The sequence below is a fragment of the Diplotaxodon limnothrissa genome, linkage group LG5 (assembly GCF_057381915.1).
Source record: "Diplotaxodon limnothrissa isolate DT_005_m linkage group LG5, D_limnothrissa_male_GT1.1, whole genome shotgun sequence".
Classification (NCBI taxonomy): Eukaryota; Metazoa; Chordata; class Actinopteri; order Cichliformes; family Cichlidae; genus Diplotaxodon; species Diplotaxodon limnothrissa.
In genome coordinates, this window is record NC_140600.1 from 41,840,247 (window position 1) to 41,866,466 (window position 26,220).

At 43.3% G+C, this 26,220-nt stretch overlaps 1 protein-coding gene across 1 annotated transcript; it reads left to right on the top strand.

Annotated features, from left to right (window-relative positions):
- The first annotated feature begins 16,086 nt into the window (after window positions 1–16,086).
- On the top strand, window positions 16,087–25,774 carry tsen2 (TSEN2 tRNA splicing endonuclease subunit). Its single transcript, XM_085354781.1, has 12 exons — window positions 16,087–16,360; window positions 18,165–18,231; window positions 18,322–18,361; window positions 18,452–18,712; window positions 19,042–19,150; window positions 19,244–19,318; window positions 20,073–20,123; window positions 20,211–20,355; window positions 23,485–23,521; window positions 23,683–23,794; window positions 23,878–23,967; window positions 25,389–25,774. Exons 1-12 carry the CDS (start codon window positions 16,196–16,198, stop codon window positions 25,446–25,448), a joined length of 1,212 nt encoding a protein of 403 aa, XP_085210907.1. The 5' UTR covers window positions 16,087–16,195; the 3' UTR covers window positions 25,449–25,774.
- The last annotated feature ends 446 nt before the right edge of the window (window positions 25,775–26,220 follow it).

Below are 26,220 nucleotides of genomic sequence, written 5' to 3' on the forward strand. Positions count from 1 at the left end.
ACTGACCTACGCACACACACAGACACACAGCTTTGGTTCATGTCTGTGTGTGTGAGGATTTGAACCTGGGGCTGCTCGTCCTCCACCTGATCTTCTTTAGCTCGTTAGTTGTGTGAATTTTGACCTTTTGTTGTCCCTGAGCCACACCGAGGGTCTCAGAGGAAATTACATCTTTTATTTTATTCTGAAATAAAGTTTCTTAAATCACACTTCCTGCAGCTCTCTGGCGTGGAGCTGCAGGTTTTCACCCTCAGGGGGCAGAATGTGGCGGGATGGTCATCGCCATGACCGTGAAAGTATGACCATGCAGCATTTAAAGCGTGGAAGTACTCACATTACTTTGAGTTTTAGTCCATAAAAAGTGATAAAAACATTAGCGTCCACTGTACACTCTGCGTGGGAAGAAAACTTCTTACAGCGAAACATTAAACTTCAGATCTGAGCGAGCAGCGAGCACGCTGCCACAGGAACGTGACATTCACAGAGAAACCCCCGGATCCTCCCACTGACATGACCGCTGTGGGCAAACCTCCACCCGCCCCACTCCTGCTAAACTGGTGACAATAAATTTAAGAGCAACACGACTCAGTGCTGCTGAATCTGTGATTTTATTTCTTTTCTGATGTGTTTTACTTTCATCTGTTGGAAAGAGTATATACACAAAACACGATTTTATTTTATATGCTGCAGGTGATAGGTTTAAATGTTAAACAAGTTAAACACTTTTAAACACTGTTGCATATAATTTAATATTTGCTTGATGCAAAGATTAAAACAAATAAAATAAATTTTAAAAAGAGACTTTTTCATTTGATTATATTGTGATGGATTATGCAGGAAAATAGAATTGGGCTGAAAGGTCAATTCTATTTTATTTATAGCGCCAAATCACAACAAAAGTCGCCTCAAGGTGCTTCATATGGTACAGTACATACAGAGAAAAACCCAACAATCATATGACCCCCTATGAGCAGCACTTTGGCGACAGTGGGAAGGAAAAACTCCCTTTTAACAGGAAGAAACCTCCAGCAGAACCAGGCTCAGGGAGGGGCGGGGCCATCTGCTGTGATTGGTTGGGGTGAGAGAAGGAAGACAGGATAAAGACATGCTGTGGAAGAGAGACAGAGATTAATAACAGATATGATTCAATGCAGAGAGGTCTGTTAATACATAGTGAGTGAACAAGAAACACCCAGTGCATCATGGGAATCCCCGGCAGCCTACGTCTATTGCAGCATAACTAAGGGAGGATTCAGGGTCACCTGGTCCAGCCCTAACTATATGCTTTAGCAAAAAGGAAAGTTTGAAGCCTGATCTTGAAAGTAGAGATAGTGTCTGTCTCCTGAATCCAAACTGGAAGCTGGTTCCACAGAAGAGGGGCCTGAAAACTGAAGGCTCTGCCTCCCATTCTTCTACATTCTACTTATTCAGGTTGTGTATCATGTTTTTAAAAAGTAACTAAGTAATAAAGTAACTAATTATGTTTGAAGATAAATAATCTGTAAAGTAACACAACACATACATAAAGGCGTGTGCTGCTGAACTTGGGGAGCCGCTACAACGAGTCTTCAACCTCAGTCTGCGACTGGGGAGAGTGCCTGCCCTATGGAAGACATCCTGCATCGTCCGGGTCCCCAAAAGGAACCGGCCCAATGAGCTGAATGACTTCCGACCGGTGGCACTGACGTCACATCTTATGAAGACTCTAGAGCGGCTCTTCCTCAACCTCCTCCGACCACAGGTACAACATGCCCAGGACCCACTACAGTTTGCATACAAGGCGGGTGTCGGAGTGGAGGATGCCATCCTGTACCTCCTACACAGAGCCCACTCACACCTGGATGGGGGAAAAGGCACGGTCAGGATCCTGTTTCTTGACTTTTCCAGTGCCTTTAATACCATCTGGCCCTGTATGCTTCAGGAAAAACTGAACAGGATGGAGGTGGACCCCTGCCTGGTGGCTTGGATCTCCGACTACCTCACCGACAGACCACAGTACGTCAGGCTGAAGGACATCACGTCTGACACTGTGGTCAGCAGCACAGGAGCACCACAGGGAACTGTGCTGTCCCCTCTTCTCTTCACCCTGTACACCTCTGACTTCTGCTACAACTCTGAATTATGCCACATTCAGAAGTTTGCAGATGACACGGCCATCATGGGGTGTATCTGGGATGATCAGGAAGAGGAGTACAGAAGTCTGGTGAGGAACTTTGTCGCATGGAGTCACACAAACCACCTGCAACTCAACACCTCAAAGACTAAGGAACTGGTTGTGGACTTCGGGAGGTCCAGAGAAGGTCCACTGCCGGTTCAGATAGAGGGGGAGGAGGTGGAGGTGGTCAACGAGTACAAGTACCTCGGGCTGTGGGTGGACAATAAACTGGACTGGTCATGCAACACAGAGCACCTGTATAAAAAAAGCCCAAAGCCGACTGTACTTCCTCAGGAGGCTGAGGTCTTTTAACATCTGCAGGAAGCTCCTGAGGATGTTTTACCAGTCGGTGGTGGCTGGAGTACTTTTCTATGCTGTGGTGTGCTGGGGGAGCAGCACAGCAAAGAGGGACTCATCCAGGCTGGAGAAACTGATCAGGAAGGCTAGCTCTGTGGTCGGCATGACCGTCCTGTAAAAAACAGAATCGTTTTGTATTCAGAGAAATTATTATGCGTTTGGTATTGAGGTGAAAAGAAACACAGTTTGTCCCGGACTTCAGCTAGAATGGAAAAAGACACAAAGCTGCAGTTTTTCTGCGTCTTTACGCTGCACAGCTGCTTCTTCTCCTCTCATCCTCCCCCTCCCTCTCCTGTTGCTCCTTCAATCATGAAACTGATCAATGATCAGCTGATCAGCTTTTCTCTCTTGTTTATCTCTCACTTTGTGCCAGAAAGAGGAAACCAGCAGATGTCGCGTTAAACAACAGCAGCACGTTTGATCAGCTGTTGTTAGAATTTATTTAATATTACTTTCTAGTATCAGCTGATGTTTGCTGGAGCCACAGCTGTAAAGCTGCTGGTCATGATGTCGGTTTGGATATGTGGTGAGAGGGAAACATGAAGATGAAACCAGGAGATGTCCTTACTGAATCATCAGAGCTGAACAGGTGATGGAGAAACAGGTTAACCTTTTAGGTGACATGGATGAGTTGAAGTTATGAACTGTTTCTGAGAGACAAATAACACCAGGATCCTTTTTTATGTAGCTGACAGCTGGTAACTGTGCAGGGGCGGGTCTAGCAAAGTGTTGCCAGGGGGGCAGGTAGGGCATTAACAGGGAGAGGGGGGCACAAAGAAATACTTTTCTTTCTTATTCTCATTTAAAATGCCAAATCTACGCCCTTGTTGCATAGACACATTAGTTGTGCCGCTTCTTAATGACAGTATCTTAGCTAACAACCCCAACTACCAGATTCAACTTGTAATTAGCTAAAAATAACTTAGCCTACCAGTGAGAGGGACGTTGCTAGCTGGCAGTTTTTTCAAGCGATGTTGAAATTTCCACATTCTGACACTTCAGGAGCTGTCTGCTCAGCGCAGCATCAGCACCACGGAGATACACGGATACATCCATAAACTCGATCAATCCAGAAAGCTTTAATGAGCAGCTGGATTTGTCTCGCATTAACTGTTTGTCAGTGTTGGGAAGGTTACTTTTAAAATGTATTCTATTACAGAATACAGAATACATGCCCCAAAATGTATTCTGTAACGTATTCTGTTACGTTACTCAATGACAGTAACGTATTCTGAATACTTTGGATTACTTAATATATTATCATGCTTTTTACAACAACGTGAATGTACTATTGCTGTGTGATTTATTACTATTACTGAAGGTCCGCGACTCCGAACTGTAGTAAAGGGACCTCTGACTAATACGGCGGGGTCCCTGTCGGCTCGTAGCCGAAAAATAGCTTTACTTTGTTGTGTGGGTCAACTTTTCTTGCGAGAGACAGAGAGAGGCGTTGAAAGGCTGCTCCAACAGAACTTATTGTTTTCGGAGGAAAACAGGAACACGGTGTACAGTCGAGTCTTAATAGCTTACTTACAACTGGGCTCGTCAGGCACTCTTCTTGGCTGCAGTGGTTATTATTATATTTACATGCTTCCAGCTCCCGTTTTTCCTCGATGACAACTCGTACCTTTCCACTCCCCTTTTTCTCCCTCCTCGCGCTCACAGACCCATAACGTGTATGGCAGTCCATTCTCCCTGCAACACGGACTACACTGCCCATGATGCTACATTCTTTAGAGCTATGCTTGTAGCATTCTGCCTGTTAGCTTAGCACAACAACAACAACAACAACGAAAAGGCGCTCTCTCACCCAGGAAACACACAGTCGCAGAGAGAGAGAGTGCGTCGCCCTGTAACCATGGCAACCGTAACGCTGCTGCCTGGAACAACAGAACGTAGCTGTCAAACAAACCCAAACAGTCCTGACCCGCGACAATATGAAACAGGAAAGTACCGCAGTGTAATCCATTTATTTCAACAAAGTAACTGTATTCTGAATACCACCTTTTTAAACGGTAACTGTAACGAAATACAGTTACTCATATTTTGTATTTTAAATACGTAACGGCGGTGCATGTATTCCGTTACTCCCCAACACTGCTGTTTGGAAACAGAGGACATCGAAATGCAGCTGATTGAACTGAAAAGCTCGACTCTGTGGGGTCAAAGTTTGCAGAACTACGAATGCAGCTGGAATCCACAGCTGTGTGTGTTCATGGAGCTGCATTTTCACCTGCTGGACATCACTGCCTGACAACTTTAACTGTCTTCAGAACATTGCAGAGGCCTTATTGACAGTATAGCGCTTTTTACTAGTCCCTAAGGACCCCAAAGCGCTTTACACAACCAGTCATCCACCCATTCACACACACTGGTGATGGCAAGGTACAGCCGCCCTGGGGCGCACTGACGGAGGCGAGGCTGCCGGATACTGGCGCCACCTCTGACCACCACCAGTAGGCAACGGGTGTTTTGCCCAAGGACACAACGACCGAGACTGTCCAAGCCGGGGCTCGAACCGGCAACCTTCCAAGGCGAACTCCCAACTCTTGAGCCACGATCGCCCCTTGGCTCTACATGTCTGTGTGAGCAGATTTTCTCTCACATGACTGTCCTCAGGTAGCCGTCTGAATGCTGGAGACCAGAGATCACATTAACATGTGTATCTCTGTGTTAACAAACATGCCATATTGGCCCAGTTTATTTTTCTTATCATTGTTGTGAGGAGACCATAAATAGCATTTGCATTTTCTGTTGTACAGTTCATTTGCTGTTATGGATAAAAAGTCTTTTTTTGTTTCATAATAGCTGATAACTATTCACTGATAGCTGCCAACATCTGCGAACAAATATTCAAATATAATTCTATAAAGTTGTCCTATATAGTGTGTAACTGTTGATATAGAGCGTTATTAAATCTATTGCTAATGCAATCATATGGCACATTGACTTCTGAGGAAATTTAGATGGCACTCATCATCAAAAAGGTTGCCGACCCCTGGTATAGCCTGTATAATAAATAAATATGCAGCCCAATAAGTATAAAATCCAGAAAGCTACAAAACATGGTTCAGTTACAAACACAAGTCTAACTTCAGTTTCACTCTTTTTATTACAAGTAATGAAATTGTTTGCTTAAATTTACACAACAATTAACCCGCTGGGCTTCAGGATATAACGGCTCACTTTTAACTACGTTTGATTTTACATTTATTATTCATTTTTTCTCACCTTGTTTGTTTCATTGTTTTTTCAGCACAACCTACAACTGATCTGAAATCACACAAGAACATAAAAACGTTCATTTTATTTTAAAAACTTATGCACAAATTTGATAAACAATAAAGTTTTACACAACTACAGACCTAAAAATGCAGCCGATGCATCTGGTGATTTTGGTACAACCTTTTAAGAATACTACTAAAACTAAAATTAAAGAACAATCAGGTGACACAATAAGAAAAAGTAGTTTGTCCACCACAAGACAGAGGAGAACCCCCACAGGGATAAACCTGCAGGTCTGACAACAGGAAGTGGATCACTCGTCCTGGAGACAGAGTTTACACTGCAGTCTGCCTTTGTGACGTTCATAAGTGCCCTCACTGACACACAAAACAAAACAAATGACTACACAACACACTAACTACATACTCCAAACATCACAAATCTCTCACATCTCATGACTCGCTGTCCATATCCCTCTCTATCTCTCTCTAAAAAACTCATTGCATATATTTTTTATAACTCTGGTTTTAGTAGCCTGCTCAAAATGTGCTCTGGCACAGATGTGGGCGGGGGTGACATTATACGATATGTGTTACTATTTATATTTAGTGTTAACTTGTAGCTAGGCTCAAAGCAGAGGTGTGGACTCGAGTCATGTGACTTGGACTCGAGTCAGAGTCGAGTCATTAATTTTATGACTTTAAACTTGACTTGAAAAAATGTTCTAAGACTGACTTGACTTGGACTTTTACAGCAGTGACCTGGGACTTGAATTGGACTTGAACCGGTTTACTTGAAAAGACTTGATATTTCACCCCAAATATAAAATTTAACACGCATATTATATAGAAAGTGGGCATTATTTATTCAAACCACACCCGTACGTACAGTGGGGTAAAAAAGTATTTAGTCAGCCACCGATTGTGCAAGTTCCCCCACTTAAAATGATGACAGAGGTCAGTAATTTGCACCAGAGGTACACTTCAACTGTGAGAGACAGAATGTGAAAAAAAAATCCATGAATTCACATGGTAGGATTTGTAAAGAATTTATTCGTAAATCAGGGTGGAAAATAAGTATTTGGTCACCTCAAACAAGGAAAATCTCTGGCTCTCACAGACCTGTAACGTCTTCTGTAAGAAGCTTTTCTGTCCCCCACTCGTTACCTGTATGAATGGCACCTGTTTGAACTCATCATCTGTATAAAAGACACCTGTCCACAGCCTCAAACAGTCAGACTCCAAACTCCGCCATGGCCAAGACCGAAGAGCTTTCGAAGGACACCAGGAAAAGTATTGTAGACCTGCACCAGACTGGGAAGAGTGAATCTACAATAGGCAAGCAGCTTGGTGTGAAAAAATCAACTGTGGGAGCAATCATCAGAAAATGGAAGACAAACAAGACCACTGATAATCTCCCTCGATCTGGGGCTCCACGCAAGATCTCATCCCGTGGGGTCAAAATGATCATGAGAACGGTGAGCAAAGATCCCAGAACCACACGGGGGGACCTGGTGAATGACCTGCAGAGAGCTGGGACCAAAGTAACAAAGGTCACCATCAGTAACACACTACAACGGCAGGGAATCAAATCCCGCAGTGCCAGACGTGTTCCGCTGCTGAAGCCAGTGCATGTCCAGGCCCGTCTGAAGTTTGCCAGAGAGCACATGGATGATACAGCAGAGGATTGGGAGAATGTCATGTGGTCAGATGAAACCAAAGTAGAACTTTTTGGTATAAACTCAACTCGTCGTGTTTGGAGGAAGAAGAATAGTGAGTTGCATCCCAAGAACACCATACCTACTGTGAAGCATGGGGGTGGAAACATCATGCTATGGGGCTGTTTTTCTGCCAAGGGGACAGGACGACTGATCCGTGTTAAGGACAGAATGAATGGGGCCATGTATCGTGAGATTTTGAGCCAAAACCTCCTTCCATCAGTGAGAACTTTGAAGATGAAACGAGGCTGGGTCTTCCAACATGACAATGATCCAAAACACACCGCCCGGGCAACAAAGGAGTGGCTCCGTAAGAAGCATTTGAAAGTCCTGGAGTGGCCTAGCCAGTCTCCAGCCCTCAACCCCATAGAAAATCTGTGGCGGGAGTTGAAAGTCCGTGTTGCTCGGCGACAGCCCCAAAACATCACTGCTCTCGAGAAGATCTGCATGGAGGAATGGGCCAAAATACCAGCTACTGTGTGTGCAAACCTGGTAAAGACCTATAGTAAACGTTTGACCTCTGTTATTGCCAACAAAGGTTATGTTACAAAGTATTGAGTTGTATTTTTGTTATTGACCAAATACTTATTTTCCACCCTGATTTACGAATAAATTCTTTACAAATCCTACCATGTGGATTCATGGATTTTTTTTTTTCACATTCTGTCTCTCACAGTTGAAGTGTACCTCTGGTGCAAATTACTGACCTCTGTCATCATTTTAGGTGGGGGAACTTGCACAATCGGTGGCTGACTAAATACTTTTTTGCCCCACTGTATGTGTGCGTGAGCTGTAGCACAGCCAATCAAATTAACCAGATTTTTTTTAAAAAGAAAAAAAAGAAAAGCTCAAAAAAGTTATTTTTTTCAGGTACATAAACTATGAAGTAGTCAACAAAAAACCGAAATGCAATATGCAAAACATGCAAGAAGATAATCACAGACAGAGATGGAACAACTTCAACTTTCTCCGACAGTTGAAGTTGCATAAAGAACGTAGGTGGTGCTTCATGACTTCATCTAACTAGCAAATGTTGTCCAGGCTCCGTTGGTGATACAGTTTTTTTTAATGTGTATGATATTTTTCTGATGCGATTTTAAAGCCGGTCCTACAAGCGCATCCAAGAATAACATGCAGCTTATCTCAGAACTGTCGGTGAAAATTATTCTTGGAGCTAAGTTTAATTGAGCTGCATTTTATAGAGGTGCAATTTCACAATTTGTGTATATTTTCTAAGTTCACTATTTCGTCATGTGTTGAGAAAAACACAGATTTAAAAGTTACATGGTCTAATATTTACATTTAGCATAACTGCAACATGCTTCTTTTTTTCTTTTTCTTTTTTAAAGACTCGAAAGGACTTGAAATTCAAAGTTTCAGACTTGTGACTTTACTCGGACTTTTACACCAGTGACTTGAGACTCGACTCTGACTTGCCTGACATTACTTGAGACTTGACTTGTGACTTGAGGATAAAGACTTGAGACAAAACAATGACTTGGTCCCACCTCTGGCTCAAAGTGTTAATGCTAACTTATTTTAATAAACAACATTATCACATGCAAACCCAGGGAGGCAGTACGGGTGTCGAGAGCAGAGATGGGCAGTAACGCGTTACTTGTAACGCGTTACTGTAATCTGATTACTTTTTTTCAAGTAACAAGTAAAGTAAGGGATTACTATTGCAAAAACGGTAATTAGATTACCGTTACTTTCCCGTAGGAACGCTGCGTTACTGCGTTACTAAAACCGTGATTTTTTTGCGAGAATGTCTCATGACAGTGACGTAAGCGAGTGCGCCATTCGTGACAACAGCTGTGTGCAGATCAACAATGGATCACATATCGAGTGCAGAGAGAGTATGAGCGTGCAGCGTTTAAAGCGTGGAAGTACTGACCTTACTTTGAGTTTGATTCCATAAAAAGTGACAAAAACATTAGTGTCCATCGTGCGTGGGAAGAAAACTTCTTTTTACAGCGAAAAAAACCCCTAAACTTCCAAACAAGCACCGAGTAGCTACGACGTAATGGGAAACTCACAGAGAAACTCGCGGATTCTTCCACTGACCGCGGCACACCTGCACCAGGGTAAACCTCCGCCTGCTTTACAGGTGAAAATAGAGCAACAGGACCTCTGAGTCTTTGACTTTATTTATTTTCTGCTGTGTTTTACTTGCATCTATTTGAAAGACTGAGTGTAAACACAAAAAATATTTTATTTTATGTGCTGGAATGTGCAGAAAATAGGTTTAAATGTTAAACTAATTTCTTCCAGTCAGAGAATGTTGCATATAATTAAATCTTTGCTTGATGCATAAAGTTAAAAGATTAAAACTAATAAAACAAGTTTTAAAAAGAGACTTTTCCATTTGATTACATTTTGTATGATGGATTATGCAGAAAAGTAGAATTGGGCTGAAAGATCTATCGCTTTATCACCTATTCAGGTTGTAAATCGTGTTTTTAAAAAGTAACTAAGTAATTAATTACTTTTGAAAATAAGTAATCAGTAAAGTACGGTGGCCCCTAGAGACAAAGCACGTACAAACTCCAAAACACATGCAAATTCCAAAACACATGCAAACTCCAAAACACTTGCAAACTAAAGAACACATGCAAACTCCAAAACACTTGCAAACTAAAGAACACATGCAAACTCCAAAACACTTGCAAAATCCAAAACACGTACAAATTCCAAAACACGTACAAATTCCAAAACACTTGCAAAATCCAAAACACTTGCAAACTAAAAAACACATGCAAATTCCAAAACACATGCAAATTCCAAAACACGTACAAACTCCAAAACACTTGCAAACTAAAAAACACATGCAAATTCCAAAACACTTGCAAAATCCAAAACACTTGCAAACTAAAAAAACACATGCAAATTCCAAAACACGTACAAACTCCAAAACACTTGCAAACTAAAAAACACATGCAAATTCCAAAACACTTGCAAAATCCAAAACACTTGCAAACTAAAAAAACACATGCAAATTCCAAAACACGTACAAACTCCAAAACACTTGCAAACTAAAAAACACATGCAAATTCCAAAACACGTACAAACTCCAAAACACTTGCAAACTAAAAAACACATGCAAATTCCAAAACACTTGCAAAATCCAAAACACTTGCAAACTAAAAAACACATGCAAATTCCAAAACACATGCAAATTCCAAAACACGTACAAACTCCAAAACACTTGCAAACTAAAAAACACATGCAAATTCCAAAACACTTGCAAAATCCAAAACACTTGCAAACTAAAAAACACATGCAAATTCCAAAACACATGCAAATTCCAAAACACGTACAAACTCCAAAACACTTGCAAACTAAAAAACACATGCAAATTCCAAAACACATGCAAATTCCAAAACACGTACAAACTCCAAAACACTTGCAAACTAAAAAACACGTACAAATTCCAAAACACTTGCAAAATCCAAAACACTTGCAAATTCCAAAACACAACGGAAGTGCTCCAGGACGCTAGGGGCAGTGTTGAGCTCGATTTGCAAAATAAACGGCAAGTTTGTCTGTATGGGACGGTCTAGTCTCCGTCGCGCTTCCCAGGTTGCCTAGCAACCGTGATACTAACCGCTGGAAACGTGTCATACAACTTGGTTTGACAGAAATGAGGGAGAACATATTTTGTTCATTTGTTTGTTTGTTTCTACATGAGCTTTGTGTGATTTGATAAGTATCTGAGGCTGAGACCACAGGACAGTAAAACATGATTTTTGGGCTTCATTTCTGTACTGAACAGTCATTTCAAGATTAATTAGTAAATAAGAATTAGCTGATGTTGTTCATGAGACTAAAGTCATATCACTTTGGTAATGTAAATATAATATGGCCAATATTCTAGTTATTATATTAATCATTATTAGCTATTACAGCAGTGAACATGAACTCTGTGTCAAATACTGAGCCTCAGTACAGATTCAAGTTGCAGTTATTTACATGTCTTATCACCTTAAATCTTCACTCAAAGACAAGTATCTTTGACAGTGTATATATAGGTGTATCATATATAAGAGACAAATGTTGTTCCTTCATGTTGGCATTACTAAATTTGGCTCATTGCTTACATATATTTATAAAAAGAAAATGTACAAGCTGTGATAACTGTTTCTGATAAAATGAAGAGTAGACTGACATATGAAATATTCCTTTATTGGGTGAGAAAATCAGACCATGTCATAACTGCTTTAAGTCATACAGAATAGATATCAGAGCCTTAAACAGGCTGACTTCTGCTAAATGGGTCAAACTGGGCAGAAAGTCTACAAACACATAACATCCTTATAGAATATGATGTAACACTATAGATCAACTTAGCTCAGAATATATAAAGCATATAAACAATTACAGCAATATGATGCAACAAACACAGCAGTGCTACTGATCCAAAATACTCAAAGCTTCATAGAACTGAAACAAACATTTACTTTTAGCTCCATTCTGCTGCTGATACAGACTTTAGGTTTCTGAACATTGAACTTGTTGCTGCCTTTCATAGTGTGTAACTTGAAGGCCCTGAGTACTTTCTCCCACACTGACACACTGGGATGATCACATTATTTGAACATTACCTAATAAGACTGATTCAGCACAGACAGTTCTGTTAAACTTTCCTAGCAGTCCTTCACAAACAGGGAACAGTCTGTCTATTCTCTCCATCTGTCAGCTGCTGCTGGCTCTTCCTCCTCCTCTTCCTCACACACTGCTGAGTTTGTCCTGGTGGATCATCAGGGGTGCAAAGCCTCACAGATGATGTGCAGCAGTGGCTCCCTCAGTCTGTCCTCACTCTGGACACTTGCAGTTGTCACACATGGAAATCAAATGTGTGATAAGCTGCAGGATTCAAACACAAGTGTAACTTATAAACACACGTTCATACTTTTATTACACAATCAGAGAGAAAGAAACAGAGAGAGAGTGCAGGACAGACAGACGGGTGACAGTCTCAGGTGTATACACTGCTACAAAACAGCACAAAAGAAGGAGGATTTAGTGTTTGTGTTATTACGAAACAAGAGGAGTTCCCAGATGGTGCAGTGGACACACATGTGTGACTGCTGTGATTAAAGCATCTTTCTTTCAGCTTAACGAGTGAACCGTCAGCTCGTTCAAACACACGTTAAAGTCCGTTTGGCTCGACACCACCGAACAGAGGCAGCAATATAACACAGCTAACATTAACAGTGCAGTGAATCTTCCTTGTGCTGTGATGTTCAGGACTGCAAACCGAGCAGCATCACTGACTTTCAGCTTGTTGTGTTTGTGGATATATGACTGACTTTAATTATCCACAAAATCATCACATTCTCTGTCAGATTAAGGTCGACTATATATATATTTTTTAAAGTAAAGGCTTTAAAACCAAGTTAATTCTGAAAGTACAGACATGACTAATGTCACATAACTTTCCCGACATGTGGCCAACAATAATGGTTTAATGTTCTTCATTAAAAAAATATTTGCGCATAAATAAGTGACATAATATTCAGTACTTACTTCTGAAAGTTTACTCTTCCTCCGCTCCGCTTCCACCGTTTTTTTTTCGGCAAAATTATCCACACCACCACCGCACTATGAAGTCTGGGATATGTTGGGCCATGAAGGGAAATTATGGACGCATTTGAGGGCCGCATTTCGAGCAGCCTTTGAATTGGGAAAGCCTTCTCTTGTCGCTGTGACGTAATCGGCCTTAAAATGCGGCCTTTAAGGCTGCAAACCCCAAATCCGGTCATTGGTACTTCCTGGCTTGTGTAGTTACTAGGTAACAAAAGCTCAACACTGCCCCTAGCGTCCTGGAGCACTTCCGTTGTGTTTTGGAATTTGTACGTGTTTTGGAATTTGTACGTGTTTTGGAATTTGTACGTGTTTTGGATTTTGCAAGTGTTTTGGAATTTGTACGTGTTTTGGAATTTGTATGTGTTTTGGAATTTGTACGTGTTTTGGATTTTGCAAGTGTTTTGGAATTTGCATGTGTTTTGGAATTTGTATGTGTTTTTTAGTTTGCAAGTGTTTTGGATTTTGCAAGTGTTTTGGAATTTGTACGTGTTTTGGAATTTGCATGTGTTTTTGAGTTTGCAAGTGTTTTGGATTTTGCAAGTGTTTTGGAATTTGTACGTGTTTTGGAATTTGTACGTGTTTTGGATTTTGCAAGTGTTTTGGAATTTGTACGTGTTTTGGAATTTGCATGTGTTTTTTAGTTTGCAAGTGTTTTGGATTTTGCAAGTGTTTTGGAGTTTGTACGTGTTTTGGAGTTTGCATGTGTTTTTTAGTTTGCAAGTGTTTTGGATTTTGCAAGTGTTTTGGAGTTTGTACGTGTTTTGGAGTTTGCATGTGTTTTTTAGTTTGCAAGTGTTTTGGATTTTGCATGTGTTTTGGAGTTTGTACGTGTTTTGGAGTTTGCATGTGTTTTTTAGTTTGCAAGTGTTTTGGAGTTTGCATGTGTTTTGGAATTTGCATGTGTTTTAGAGTTTGCAAGTGTTTTGGAGTTTGTACGTGCTTTGTCTCTAGGGGCCACCGTAGTAAAGTAACGGGATTACTTTTTTGGGGAAGTAATCAGTAATTAGTTACTGATTACTTTTTTCAAGTAACTTGACCAACACTGGTCGAGAGATTATTTTAGGGTGCCACCTCGTAGATCCGCCCCTGTTTCAGAGGCTTTTAGTGGCAGATGGATGGAGTGCATCCACACAGGTGGTGCTGGAAGCGTGGATGGATCGATTCATTACCGGAGGGACAGCTTCCGTTTTTAGCCTGACAGGAAGTGTTCGTCAGATTAAGGATGACAGGAGCCCGCAGGGGGCGGTTACGGGGAAAGAAGAAGAAGAAGAAGAAGAACTGTGTGTTCTTTACCAAAAGAAAAGTGAGTGAGACTTTGACATTGACACTGTATGACAAGGTAATTGGGAAAGTGAGCTCTTTTAAGTACTTAGGTGTTGTGTTTGATTCGAGACTGACATGGCGGGAGCATATTGATCGGATTGAAACCAAATGCAAAAAAGTTATTAATGTTATGAGGTGTGTAGCTGGGAGGGGTTGGGGAGCGAGCCCTTCTGCTTTGAAAAGACTTTACCAGGCATTAATTAGGTCGGTCTTTGATTATGGGTGTGTGGCATATGGTTCAGCAGCTCCTTCTGTGTTGAGACGTTTGGATGTTCTGCAATCGGAAGCCCTTAGAGTGTGCTGTGGAGCTTTTAAAATGTCTCCAGTCGGTGCCCTACAGGTGGAGATGGGAGAAATGCCCCTAGATCTTAGGAGGAAGCAAGTGTCGGTGAATTACTGGGTTCATCTTGGTGGTCATGGTGACGCACATCCCACAAAGGAGGTACTTTTGGAATGCTGGGAGTATGGAAGAAGTCAGAAGGCTCATTTTGGAAAGGTGGGGAATCAGTGGGCTAAGGAGTGTCAGGTGTATGAACTTAAAATATGTCCTGCAGTAGTGTTCTCTGTGGTTCCCCCATGGTTATTGGAGACCCCTCCTGTGGACTGGTACTTGCTGGATCTGAAGAGAACATTGAAAGGCAGATTCGATCTTGTTTCAGCATTTCATTTTCACAGGTTGACTGCATACCCTGAGTGTATTCATGTGTTCACGGATGGTGCTAAAAGTCCAGTTACTGGAAGTACAGGGTTTGGAATAGCAGTTCCGTCAAAAAATATTGGAATACACAGACGCACTTCGGATGGACTGGCAGTGTACACGGTTGAAATGGTAGCAATTTTGGTAGCATTGAAATGGGTAGAGTGTTCGAAAATCAGGCAGGTGGTAGTATGTTCTGACTCGGCAGCTGTTCTTTCAAGTCTACAATCGTTTTGTTCGAAGACAAGGCAGGGCATGCTGTATGCTATTCTGGAGACTGTCAGCAGAATAAGGTGTTGTGGTGGCAATATTCACTTTCTTTGGGTGCCAGCTCATGTAGGGATCAGTGGAAATGAAAAGGTGGATAGGTTGGCGAAAAGAGCGTTGACTAAAAATAGGACTGAGATGGAAATTGCAAGCAGTGGATCTGAAGCGAAAGGTATTGTTTGGAGGCAGGTTGTTCAGGAGTGGCAGAAGCGGTGGGATTCAGGGAGTACGGGCAGGCAATTGTATCATCTTAAGAAGGAGGTGGCAGTGAGTAGGTTGTATAGGGGTAGTAGGAGAGATGAGGTGGTCATTACCAGGCTTAGACTGGGACATTGTGCATTAAATAATACACTACTGATGATAGGAGAACATGAGACGGGGCTTTGTGGAGTGTGCCAGGAGGAGGTGGAGACAGTAGAGCATGTAATACTGCGGTGCAAGGGCTATGATGTGGAGAGGTCAGTTCTGCAAAATAGATTGAAGGAGCGGGGAATTGGGGAATTTAATCTGAAGAGTGTGTTGGAGGGTAGTAGGGCACAGGTGAGGGAACTGGTGGGGTTTCTGAAGGCTATAGGTGTTTATGACAGAGTGTAGGGTTGTTGTTTTTTTGTTTTTTTTGATACAGCTTGTGAACTCACTGTCCGACCCATACTCCGGAACAGTAGGAGGCGGTAATGCTCCTTTGCGTTGGTTGCCAACCGCCGTTAAACACAAAGAAGAAGAACTGGGGGTGGAACTACACGGAGGAGACCGACAGTTCCTGTCGGACAGAGATTCGGTGAAGCCACAGCCAAACAAACCGCGCGGAGGCTAACAACTAGCAGTGCCAAACCCACAGTCCCGGCCCGGTTCGACCCCAGGCAGCATGTACGCGGACTTCCGGGCTCCCCGGCGCCGCCTCCGGGTCACGGAGGAGTTCGAGGCTCCGCTGCCGCTCAGCCCGCGCGAGAGGAGCCACTTCCAGGCAGAGCTCCTCAATCAGCACGTGCTGGTCTGTGATCCGGAACACAGCCAGAAGATCCACGACCAGGTCTGACCACACCCACCTCACCTGAGCCCCTCCCATCTCTGCAGAGTTAACAGCCGCGCGTGAGAACACGGGCACAGACGGTCACGGGGTCCGTGTAGTGACCGTTAGACACAACCTGGGGCGGAAACAACATATCAAACAAGCACATATTGCCTTGTTTGCCTTAGAAAATTTGGATTGATGTATACGAGGTTTAGCCAGTAAGATTAGTAAATGAATCAAATAAACTTCGTTTGCTTTATTTCCAGGGTCAAAAAAGCCAAACAATATTTTCCATAACAGAGAGAGCAGTCAGAATAGATCATAGAAACAACAAAGGCACAGAAATCGTGCCAGGAGAGATAAAGAACATAAACAAAGACACGTGAGGAATCTCTTCTTTCTGACAGGAAACAAAATGAACAGTTAGCATCAGTCTTTTTTATATCCTACAAGAAAAGTTCTGGTGGGGTCAAAACAATGAATGATTTTTATTTGATTTTAAAAGGAATTTTCTTTACTGTGTTGGCTAACAGGAGTTTTCTATGGTAAGGTCCAAATTTTCTTCCACTCCAGGTCCCAGTATAATTAATTATTCCAGTGAGCACCGGCCGCTGGGACACAAGTTGTGTCTTTCTGAAATAGAGTTGGTTTGTCACTGGTCCTGGTGTCGAGCGCACAATTTGACGTCACATCCTGACCAGCAGGTGCAGTGTGTGAGGTGCATCAGCAATTTGCTGCCGGAGGTTTCTTCCTGTTAAAAGGGAGTTTTTCCTTCCCACTGTCGCCAAGGTGCTGCTCATAGGGGGTCATATGATTGCTGGGTTTGTCTCTGTGTGTATTATTGTACATCTACTGTACAATATAAAGCACTTTGAGGTGACTGTTGTTGTGATTTGGCGCTGGATAAATAAAATTGAATTGATGCACTTATGACTAAATCAGAATCCTTTATTAATAAGAGTAAGAACAATAAAAGACTCAACTAAATTAAATATATAAATTAAATACAATATATTACAAAGTCACAAAAAATAAGAAATAGCACTACTAAACAAATAGCTGAATGATAAATATCCAGATTATTACAGAGATTAAATATACATGATTGACATTTTTCACTCTAACCTGTAAAACGTTGTTTTCACTGGAGGACGTACAAACACTGTAACTACTCCACCATGTGTGTGTATTAGATGGAGTTGCACAGAGATGGCCACAGGCAGGAATGACTTCTTGTGTCATTCAGTGGTGCATTATGGGTAATCTCAGTCTCCCACTGAGCGTGTTCCTGTGATTGGCCAGCACGTCATGGAGTGGGTGGGAGAGATTGTCCAGCATTGTCTTTGTCTTGGACAACATCTGCCTCTCAGACACCATCCTAACGGAGTCCAGCTCCGTCCCCACAGCATTACTGGTCTTGTGATCAGTTTATTCAGTCTGTTGGCGTCTGCGACCCTCAACCTGCTGTCCCAGCATGCAACAGCACATAGGATAGCGCTGACCACAACAGGCTCATAGAAAATCCTGAGCATTGTCAGACAGATGTTGAAGGACCCCAGAGGTTCTGGCCCTTCCTGTAGAGAGCAGAGGTGTTTAAAACCCAGTCCAGTTTATTATCAGTGTGTACTCTGAGGGATTTATAGTCCTCCACAGCGACGCCCTGGACTGAAACAGGGCTCAGGTTTTAGAGATGACAATCATTCATGTGTGCTCACAGCTCAGCCAATCAAATTGGAAAGAGGCTTAGTCCCGCCCACTGCTCTGCCTGTATCCACCTTAGTGCAGCCAGGTGCTGACAGCTGAACACCTGTGCTCTTTTCAGGGTTACTTTGGTAAAGGGGTTCTGTCCAGATCCAGACCGGAGCACAACATCTCCAACCAATGGGAGCGTGAGTTTACACCTGCACAATGACATCATCTCCGGCCTCCTCCAATCAGAGCTGCTCTCTGGAGTCAGCTGGTCTCTGTTTCTGTTACAGAACACGAAGGCGTGTTTCTACCTGTGGTCTCACAGGCCAGGTTAGTGACACCACTTCCTGTCTATATTCTTAATCACACCACTTCCTGTTGTCGTTTGCTCACACAGTGATGTCACCTCTTACCTCACAGGTATGAGGAGCTGCTCAAGTGGGTGGGGTCAGCTCTGTCTGCTCAGGGATGGGATGAAGAGGCTGTTCATCAAACCCTGCTCAGGCTTTCTCAGCCAATACAAATGGAGGATGTGAGGAACCAGATGGGAGGGGAGGGGGAGGCAGAGGAGAACGGTGAAAGGGGGAAGGAGGAGCCGGAGCAAGAAGGAGGAGTCAGCCCCCAGATGAAGAGGTCAAGACGGGGGTCAGAGGTCGAGCCGGAGGCCAAGAGAAGCTGCAGGTAGTGTTTTGTTTCACTGCACCCAGGGTCCATTTAAAAATCAGTCAATTTTAGATTCTGCTTCCTTTACCTGACAAACATGAGAGGACAAATAAAACCTAAAACGAAAACACTATGTCGTTGCTTCTTCGGCTGAATTTGGCCGATTATCGTCAGTAATTTGACTCTAAACATCTGTGCAGGCAGACAATGGCATTCAGGCCAAAGTTCATAAACGGGTCCATGTGGTTTCTCCTCGTGTTATGGCTCTCAGCACAGTCAGGTGGTCTAGGTTTATTCAGATGATGCAGTTCAGTTTGTGTGAACCAGTTCTCTGTGAACACCTCCAGCTCAGAACAGGACTCCGACTCCAGTTTGGACTGTGATCCTGACTCGGATCCTGATCCTGCTCCTCTGGTTCCTGGTCCTGGTTTCCTCCTGGTGGTCTCTGACAGTGAGGTGGGTCTTCATGGTGGAGGAGAAAAACAGTCCTTGTTTTAATGATCGCAGGAAGCTGGAGTTAACATCTGATCACTGTGTATGTACGCGCAGACTGGAGGCGGGGTCAGGGAGGTGAGGCGGACACCGTTCTTTCTCTCCGAGTACCTGCAGCTCAGTCTGGAGGAGGTAATGCATCGTTTTTCTCATGTAGTCGTGTTTGACGTGTGTGTGTGTGTGGGGGGGGGGGGGAGATTTCCAGTTGAGCAAACAGCTGTTTAAGTAGAACTTCAGGTTCAGGTGTTCAGATATTGTTTTTCTTCTTGTTTTTATGTCATGCTAACATAGCTGTGTCGCTAGCCACCACGTAGCACATCATCATATACCAGCTAGTCCAACTTCAGTAACCCTACAAACTGCTGCTTAGCTTTCTGTCTTCATTTATGTCTGAAGTGACAGCAGAGCTGTACGTTTGAATCTCTGTCAGAACATGCTATATCATGTTTAGGTGGAAGCTAGCGAGCTAACTTCCTGCTAACTTCTAACTCTGCTAAACTTCATAAATTCTGTTTTCATGGATGCCTGGATGTTAAACTTCATTGTTACACCTGGTAAAGCAGCAACACTGATGATTTTATTACAGATGAAAGAATTTAGACACCTCCACGATGACAGCATCATCCACTCCCACAGGTAGATAATGGTGATGGTTGTCTGAAGGTTGTGTGTTTTCAGGCTTTCAGCTGCACTGAGCAGGTTTCACAGTTACTTCCAGGGGTGTCAGACACACAGCAGGTCCTACATTACCAACAATCCTCAACTCCGTCAGGTTTGACAGCAGTGAGCTCCTGCTTCACCTGAACAAGCTGAGATGTCAGTGAGGTGTTCAGAGCTGCTGTTGGGGTCACAACAGGTTCAGCTTCTTTGTCTGTGTCGCCCTCAGGCCTTCTTCCTGGTCTACAGTCTGGGCTGCCTGTCCGTCTACCAGCAGCAGGTAACTGTCTCTCTCTCCGCCTCATGTGTTTCACTCAAAGCTCCTCCCACTCTGACCTTATTGCTCTACTAACCTCTGATTGGTCAGGAACCCCTGTCCATCGTGCAGCTGTGGAGGACGTTTCGGTCCCTGCGTCCTGATTTCATCAGCTCCTATGCAGTCTATCATCACTTCCGCAGCAAGGGGTGGGTCCCTAAAGGAGGGGGCGGAGCCAAGTATGGCGTAGACCTCAGTAAGACAAACACACAAACACTTGGGTAGGGGTTGCTATTAGGGCTGGGCGATATCATACCGTTCACGGTAATACCGGTATAATGTTAGGCAACAATAAGAAAATGAAATATCGCGATAGAATTTGGGTAAAACGTGCATGTGCAGTGCCTTTGTTTTCATACGCACATGGCCGAAAAAGCACGGCAGATCTTTGAATAAAACCGATGAACCAGAATTGGTTTGTAAAAATGGTGCCACTTCAGTGATGTGGAACTGGTTTGGTGTTTGTCCATCAGATACCCACCAAAGCACTTTTTTTTTTTTTTTTTTGTAGAACATGCAAGCGGTATTTGTTGAACTAAGGTGCTCGTAAATCTGGGAATGATCTGGGTCCTAAACTCCATCCTTTCAGGTCCCAAAGTCAAACGAACACTGCAGCATCACTGAGAGTTAAAAACTGTCTAAATTCTTTCATCTGTAATAAAATGATCAGCGTTGCTGCTTTACCGCTTTACCAGGTGTAACTATCAAGTTTAACATCCAGGCATCCATGAAAACAGGATTTATTAAATTCAGCGGAGTTAGAAGTTAGCAGGAAGTTAGCTCGCTAGTTTCCACCTAAACATGACATAGCATGTTCTGACTGAGAGATTTCTGAAAAAAATCAAACGTACACCTCTGCTATCACTTCCAACATAAATGAAGACAGGAAACTAAACAGCAGTGACGTTTGTAGGGTTACTGAAGTTGGGCTAGCTGCTATATAATGATGTGCTACGTGACCGCTAGCGACACAGCTATGTTAGCATAACATAAACAGTGAAGCTGGAGGACGAACACTAACACTTTTCCACTTATAAAAGTTAACGTGAGGGTTCCTGATGGTTAGGGACAAATGCAATCACATGGCAGGATGCTGTAAACGGACCAAACTTCAGTCAGGAGAACAACTGAGATAATCCATCCACAATACCAGGTTAGTCATTAATATACTGCAACAACATGGGAACAGAGCCGCTGTGATAGAATACAGCATTAATGAATCAATGGTACAGAAGTGGAGGAAGCAAGAAGAATGAGTTTAATAAAGTTTGATTTATCTGACTGCTTTGTTTCGCTTAATGTGCCTTATAATCCCGTGCACCTTATGGTCCGAAAAATACGTACTGCACACTGCAGTTTAATGTTGCAAAGCACCTCTTTTTAACTTCAGTGGATATTATACATGGTTATGCTCAGGATATGTCAGCCCATTTCTACTGGAAATGCCTTTTGGTCAAACTTTCAGCAAGGAATTTGCATTTGCACTGTTACATTTTTATAAAGCTTTAATGCATAAAAACAGCTGCTTGTTTAAGTGAAAATAAATGGATGTTGTTGTTTTTTTTGCGCTAGTAAAGTTGTGAGACAAAATACAACTCCACATCAATTATATCGTCAGTTATATCGTTATCGCAAATTTTCAAATATATATCGTGATAAATATTTTTGGCCATATCGCCCTGCTCTACTTGCTATTAGTCAGAAAACGTGAATGAACCCCAGAGATGGAGCCTAAACTCATGGGCGGAGTCTAAAATATGACTGGCCAGGGGTCCGTTCTTCGTACCTTGCTTACTACATCCAAGATCGAATGACACATCCAAGATCAAATCATCGCGCTAACTTTGAGCTCGCTATTCCGGTGCTCCGAACACACCTGCTGTTGACGATTAGTATAGCTGGATGAAGTAATGTGAGATCACTGGGTGGCTTAACAGGGGCTACGCATCGATAGTAGAAACATTGATCGGCAACCCTTTGATTGGTCGGCGAAAATGTCGATGGAGCGCGCTCGGTATTTTTCGGCAGCAGAGCAAGAACTCTTGATTGAGGGATTTCAGGAGTTTCAGAGTTTAATTAAAACGCAAGGGAACACTGCAAAGGCTGCAAAAGCAAGGAGAGAGGGCTGGCAGGAAGTTGCTGACAAATTAAACTCGTAAGTAATTTAATAATAATAATAATAATAATAATGATGGATTGGATTTATATAGCGCTTTTCAAGGCACCCAAAGCGCTTTACAATGCCACTATTCATTCACTCTCACATTCACACACTGGTGGAGGCAGCTACAGGTGTAGCCACAGCTGCCCTGGGGCAGACTGACAGAAGCCAGGCTGCCATATCGCGCCATCGGCCCCTCTGGCCAACACCAGTAGGCGGTAGGGTAAATTTATTATATTACATTATATCCTCTTTCACATTAGAGCCACAACAGGACCCACTAGAACATGGGAACAAGTAAAAGTGAAATATAAGAATATTCTACGGAATGGTAATATTTATCACTTATATTGCTTTTAGTCTCTTGGAAAGAGACCCTGGAATACTCTGTTTGTTTATAACAGCAACCAAGAAAAGGGCAGAGCAAAAAAAGACAGGTGGTGGTCCTGCACCCCCTCGTCAACAAGTTGGTTAAGTAAATAATACCCTCACGGGAATATCGATATCTCTCTATGAGCACACTGTCGCGCTGAGCTAAAGGATCCTGTCTATCCCGCAATATACGCTGAATTCTGTAAACTCTCCTTATCAATCTTGCACCTTCCGCAATGGGCTGCTCGCGTATACGGACAGGACATGGCTGCGACAGGCTTCCCAAATCCACCTTTGCTTTTATAGCCGTGGTCTCTCATCTTGATTACACGAAGTAATTTACAATTACTACTCTGAAATATGAATTACATCTGTAATAATCACATACATGTAATAGAATGTTAATAGTACATTTCCCTTTTTTAGGAAATGACCTGTATGTATCTGTGTGACATCAATAAAAGGATCAGGTGCTGCATTATCTTTAGTTACATTGATGTTATTTATTTATGGTGAAACAGTGGTGGAATATCGCTGTTGCTTTCGTATAAATGAAGCGGACATACCTGCGTGGCCGCGATCTAATCCTGTTTACATAAAGTAAACCTGCTCCCGAGCAGGTTTACGCTTACGGATCTGTTGCTATGACAGCAAGTCCCGGATGAGCTTCGGGGAACCGAACGATCCGGGATCACGCGAAATCGTCAACAATCTAATCCAGCTAACCTACTTAGCGAGGTACGAAGAACGAACCCCAGGTGTGATATCTGATCATGCTGTGTTTGTTTTCAGTGTTGTACAGGAAAGGACCACCTTTCTACCACGCCAGGTAGCAAACACACACACAGCGGTGATTCTATGGAGGGCGTATCTTAGGGAAGCATCTTTGTTTTCAAAGTATTTCACATATTTACTGTTTTAAACTCGTGACCTTTGACCTCTCTGATTATTCTTAGGGTCCATAACTTTGTCTCCATCCTCTTCCTGTAGCTACTCTGTGGTAATAGAACGGGCTGACGATGCATTCAAGGCCTCACCGTTGCGCCCGTTTTCGTGGCGTTCTCTGGCAGCTCTCAGCAGGATTACCGCCAACGTGTCGAAGGTACACGCCATCAGAGCGATCCCGCGTGGACCGAACTCTCTGCTCTTGGTTTCCTCAGAGAACCGCCTGTGTTTGTCTTATAGGAGCTGATGCTGTGCTACATCATCTATCCAGCCGACCTATCAGAGGCTGAGCTGGACTCACCTGTGTGTCTGAGAAAGCTGAAGGTCCAGGTAAGAAACCAGAACTGAAACTATCGATAATAGGGGGGGCTAAAACAGCTCCCAACAGCTAAAACAGGATCAGATAAAGAAGGATTATTTTGATCTGTGACTCATGCAGAGCTGATGCCTTCTGCACACAGCAGCGGGGGGCGCCGTGGCGACAGCGTGTTTCATTTGGGACATTTTTTCATGACTGACTCTAAAGGCATCGAACTGGCATCTTTCACTCTTTAGGCAGATGCGTGAACCACTCATGGAGCTCCTCTAAGCAGGATAACATGGAGCTGGAATGACCGTGCCTTATTTTAGACGAGGAGAAGACAAAATGTTCAAACTCCCTGTCGTGTCTTGATGTTCAATCATTCAGGGGAGGAAATCCCAAAATGTTGATTCTGTTCACCTGGATGTAGTCAGTGGGAGAACCGTCATTATCAGGTGACTTCTTCAGGCTCAGCTGACTGCAGCTCCCCGACCCTATGAACGGGCACCAAACTCATACCCGGCTTCTGCACCTGTCTCGCTTTGTGACTGTTAGTCTGTGCATTATAAATCAACTGATCATGAACCCAGTGTTAGCTCCTCCCACCGAAAACGGTACATCCAGATGAATAGAATCAACTTCCTGGGATTGTTGATGCTGATGTCCTTCAGGTCAGATATTCCTCATTGGACAATATGAAACCTCCGACCACATATCAGTGCTCTGACACTTTAAGTGAAGCCTCTGCTCTTCCTAAACTTCAGGCCTGTGAAGATTCAAGATGTGCACCGTTCAGACACTGATGTCATCAGATCCTACATGGTCCATTCCATGCAGCAGCTTGGTCGTTCTCCCTGTTGTTCTGACCGTGTCCCACCAGGACGAGACCCTGAATCACACCCCGAGATAGTCCTGGAGCCAGTGTGGAAGGACCCACGTGACCTTTGAGACGCTGCCTCTGAACCTGAGAGCCCGATGAGCCGTAGAACATGGATGTAGAAGCAGTGGTTGCCATGGAGCTGAAACGCAGGGTTAGGAGCTGCTTCCATCCCAACATTTCGGTTTTTAGGTCAACTTCATGCAGCTCCACCCCTCAGTAACAGCTGAGGTCATTAGCGTCCATCACACTGATCAACACTTCAGGAGGAGTGTCAGGGTTCAGTAAAGCTCCTGTTTCAGCAACACTGCCGTATCAACCTGTTATCAGGGATGTTAACATGTTAGCATGAGCTACTTAACTAAGAGCAATTACCCGTTAGCCACGTTAGCCATCTGCAAATAAAGAGTGAGACCAGAGCAGAGCAGCCAATCAGCCGAGCAGAGCTGATGAGGACTCATGTGACTCGATGAATAGAAGCTCCGCCTCAATGACCAAGTTGCTAGTAATGGGGGCGGGGTTTAGGGTTGCCTGCTGGTGAAACACTTTAGTGATGTAGTTTTGTCTCCACAGGAAGTGATCGTCAGCAGGTGGGTTTCCTCTAGAGAGCGAGCGGAGCAGGATGACATCTAATTGGCTGGCGTGAGACGCTTATGAGGTCATGAAATGGTGATGTCACATAAAAGGTCATGAGGCGTCGAATAGAATCTGTGTTTTCCGTTAAAAGACTTTAATGACTGAAGAAAGAAGAAATGTGAGCTCTCTGCCAGCCTCTCACCCTCACCTGTCCAGCTCCATGACAGGTGGTGATCAGCTGAAAGGTGTCAAGGAACGGTCATTCACTGACCTTTGACCCCAGGCCTTCAGGTACATGATTGGACCTGAATGCCTGTGTTTGAATGAAGTTCACACTCTGAGTTTTTACATGCTTTGATGAAATGCTGCCATACCTGTGCGTTGCAGGTGACTTTTCTGTTTCTAATAAAGGTGAACACACCTGAATCTGCCTGTTTGTTGTGACTTCTGTATCACTGCACCACAGCACACTCATCATTTCCACACAGCGATGGTTTGTTTGAAGGGTTTTATGTTCTGACCGTGCAGATCAAAGGACGTAGAACCTCTTCGAGAACTCACGTGAGAACAGGTGTGACTGAGTGTCTTTAAGTCTTCATCGTGATGATGATGAAAGCAGGTTCCCTCTGCTCTGCGGCTCCATCATGGAGCTCATTTGAATCTTTTCTTTTGGTATTCATCCTTTTATTTCCATTCACATGTTTTGTGATCATGAGAGATTGTTGCAGCTCTTCCACGTGTGGATACTGTTGAAAGGGAGCTGACGTCGTCATATTTTTGGATTGGGTAGCCTAGAAACGGATGGAAATAATAAAGACATTTTTATAGT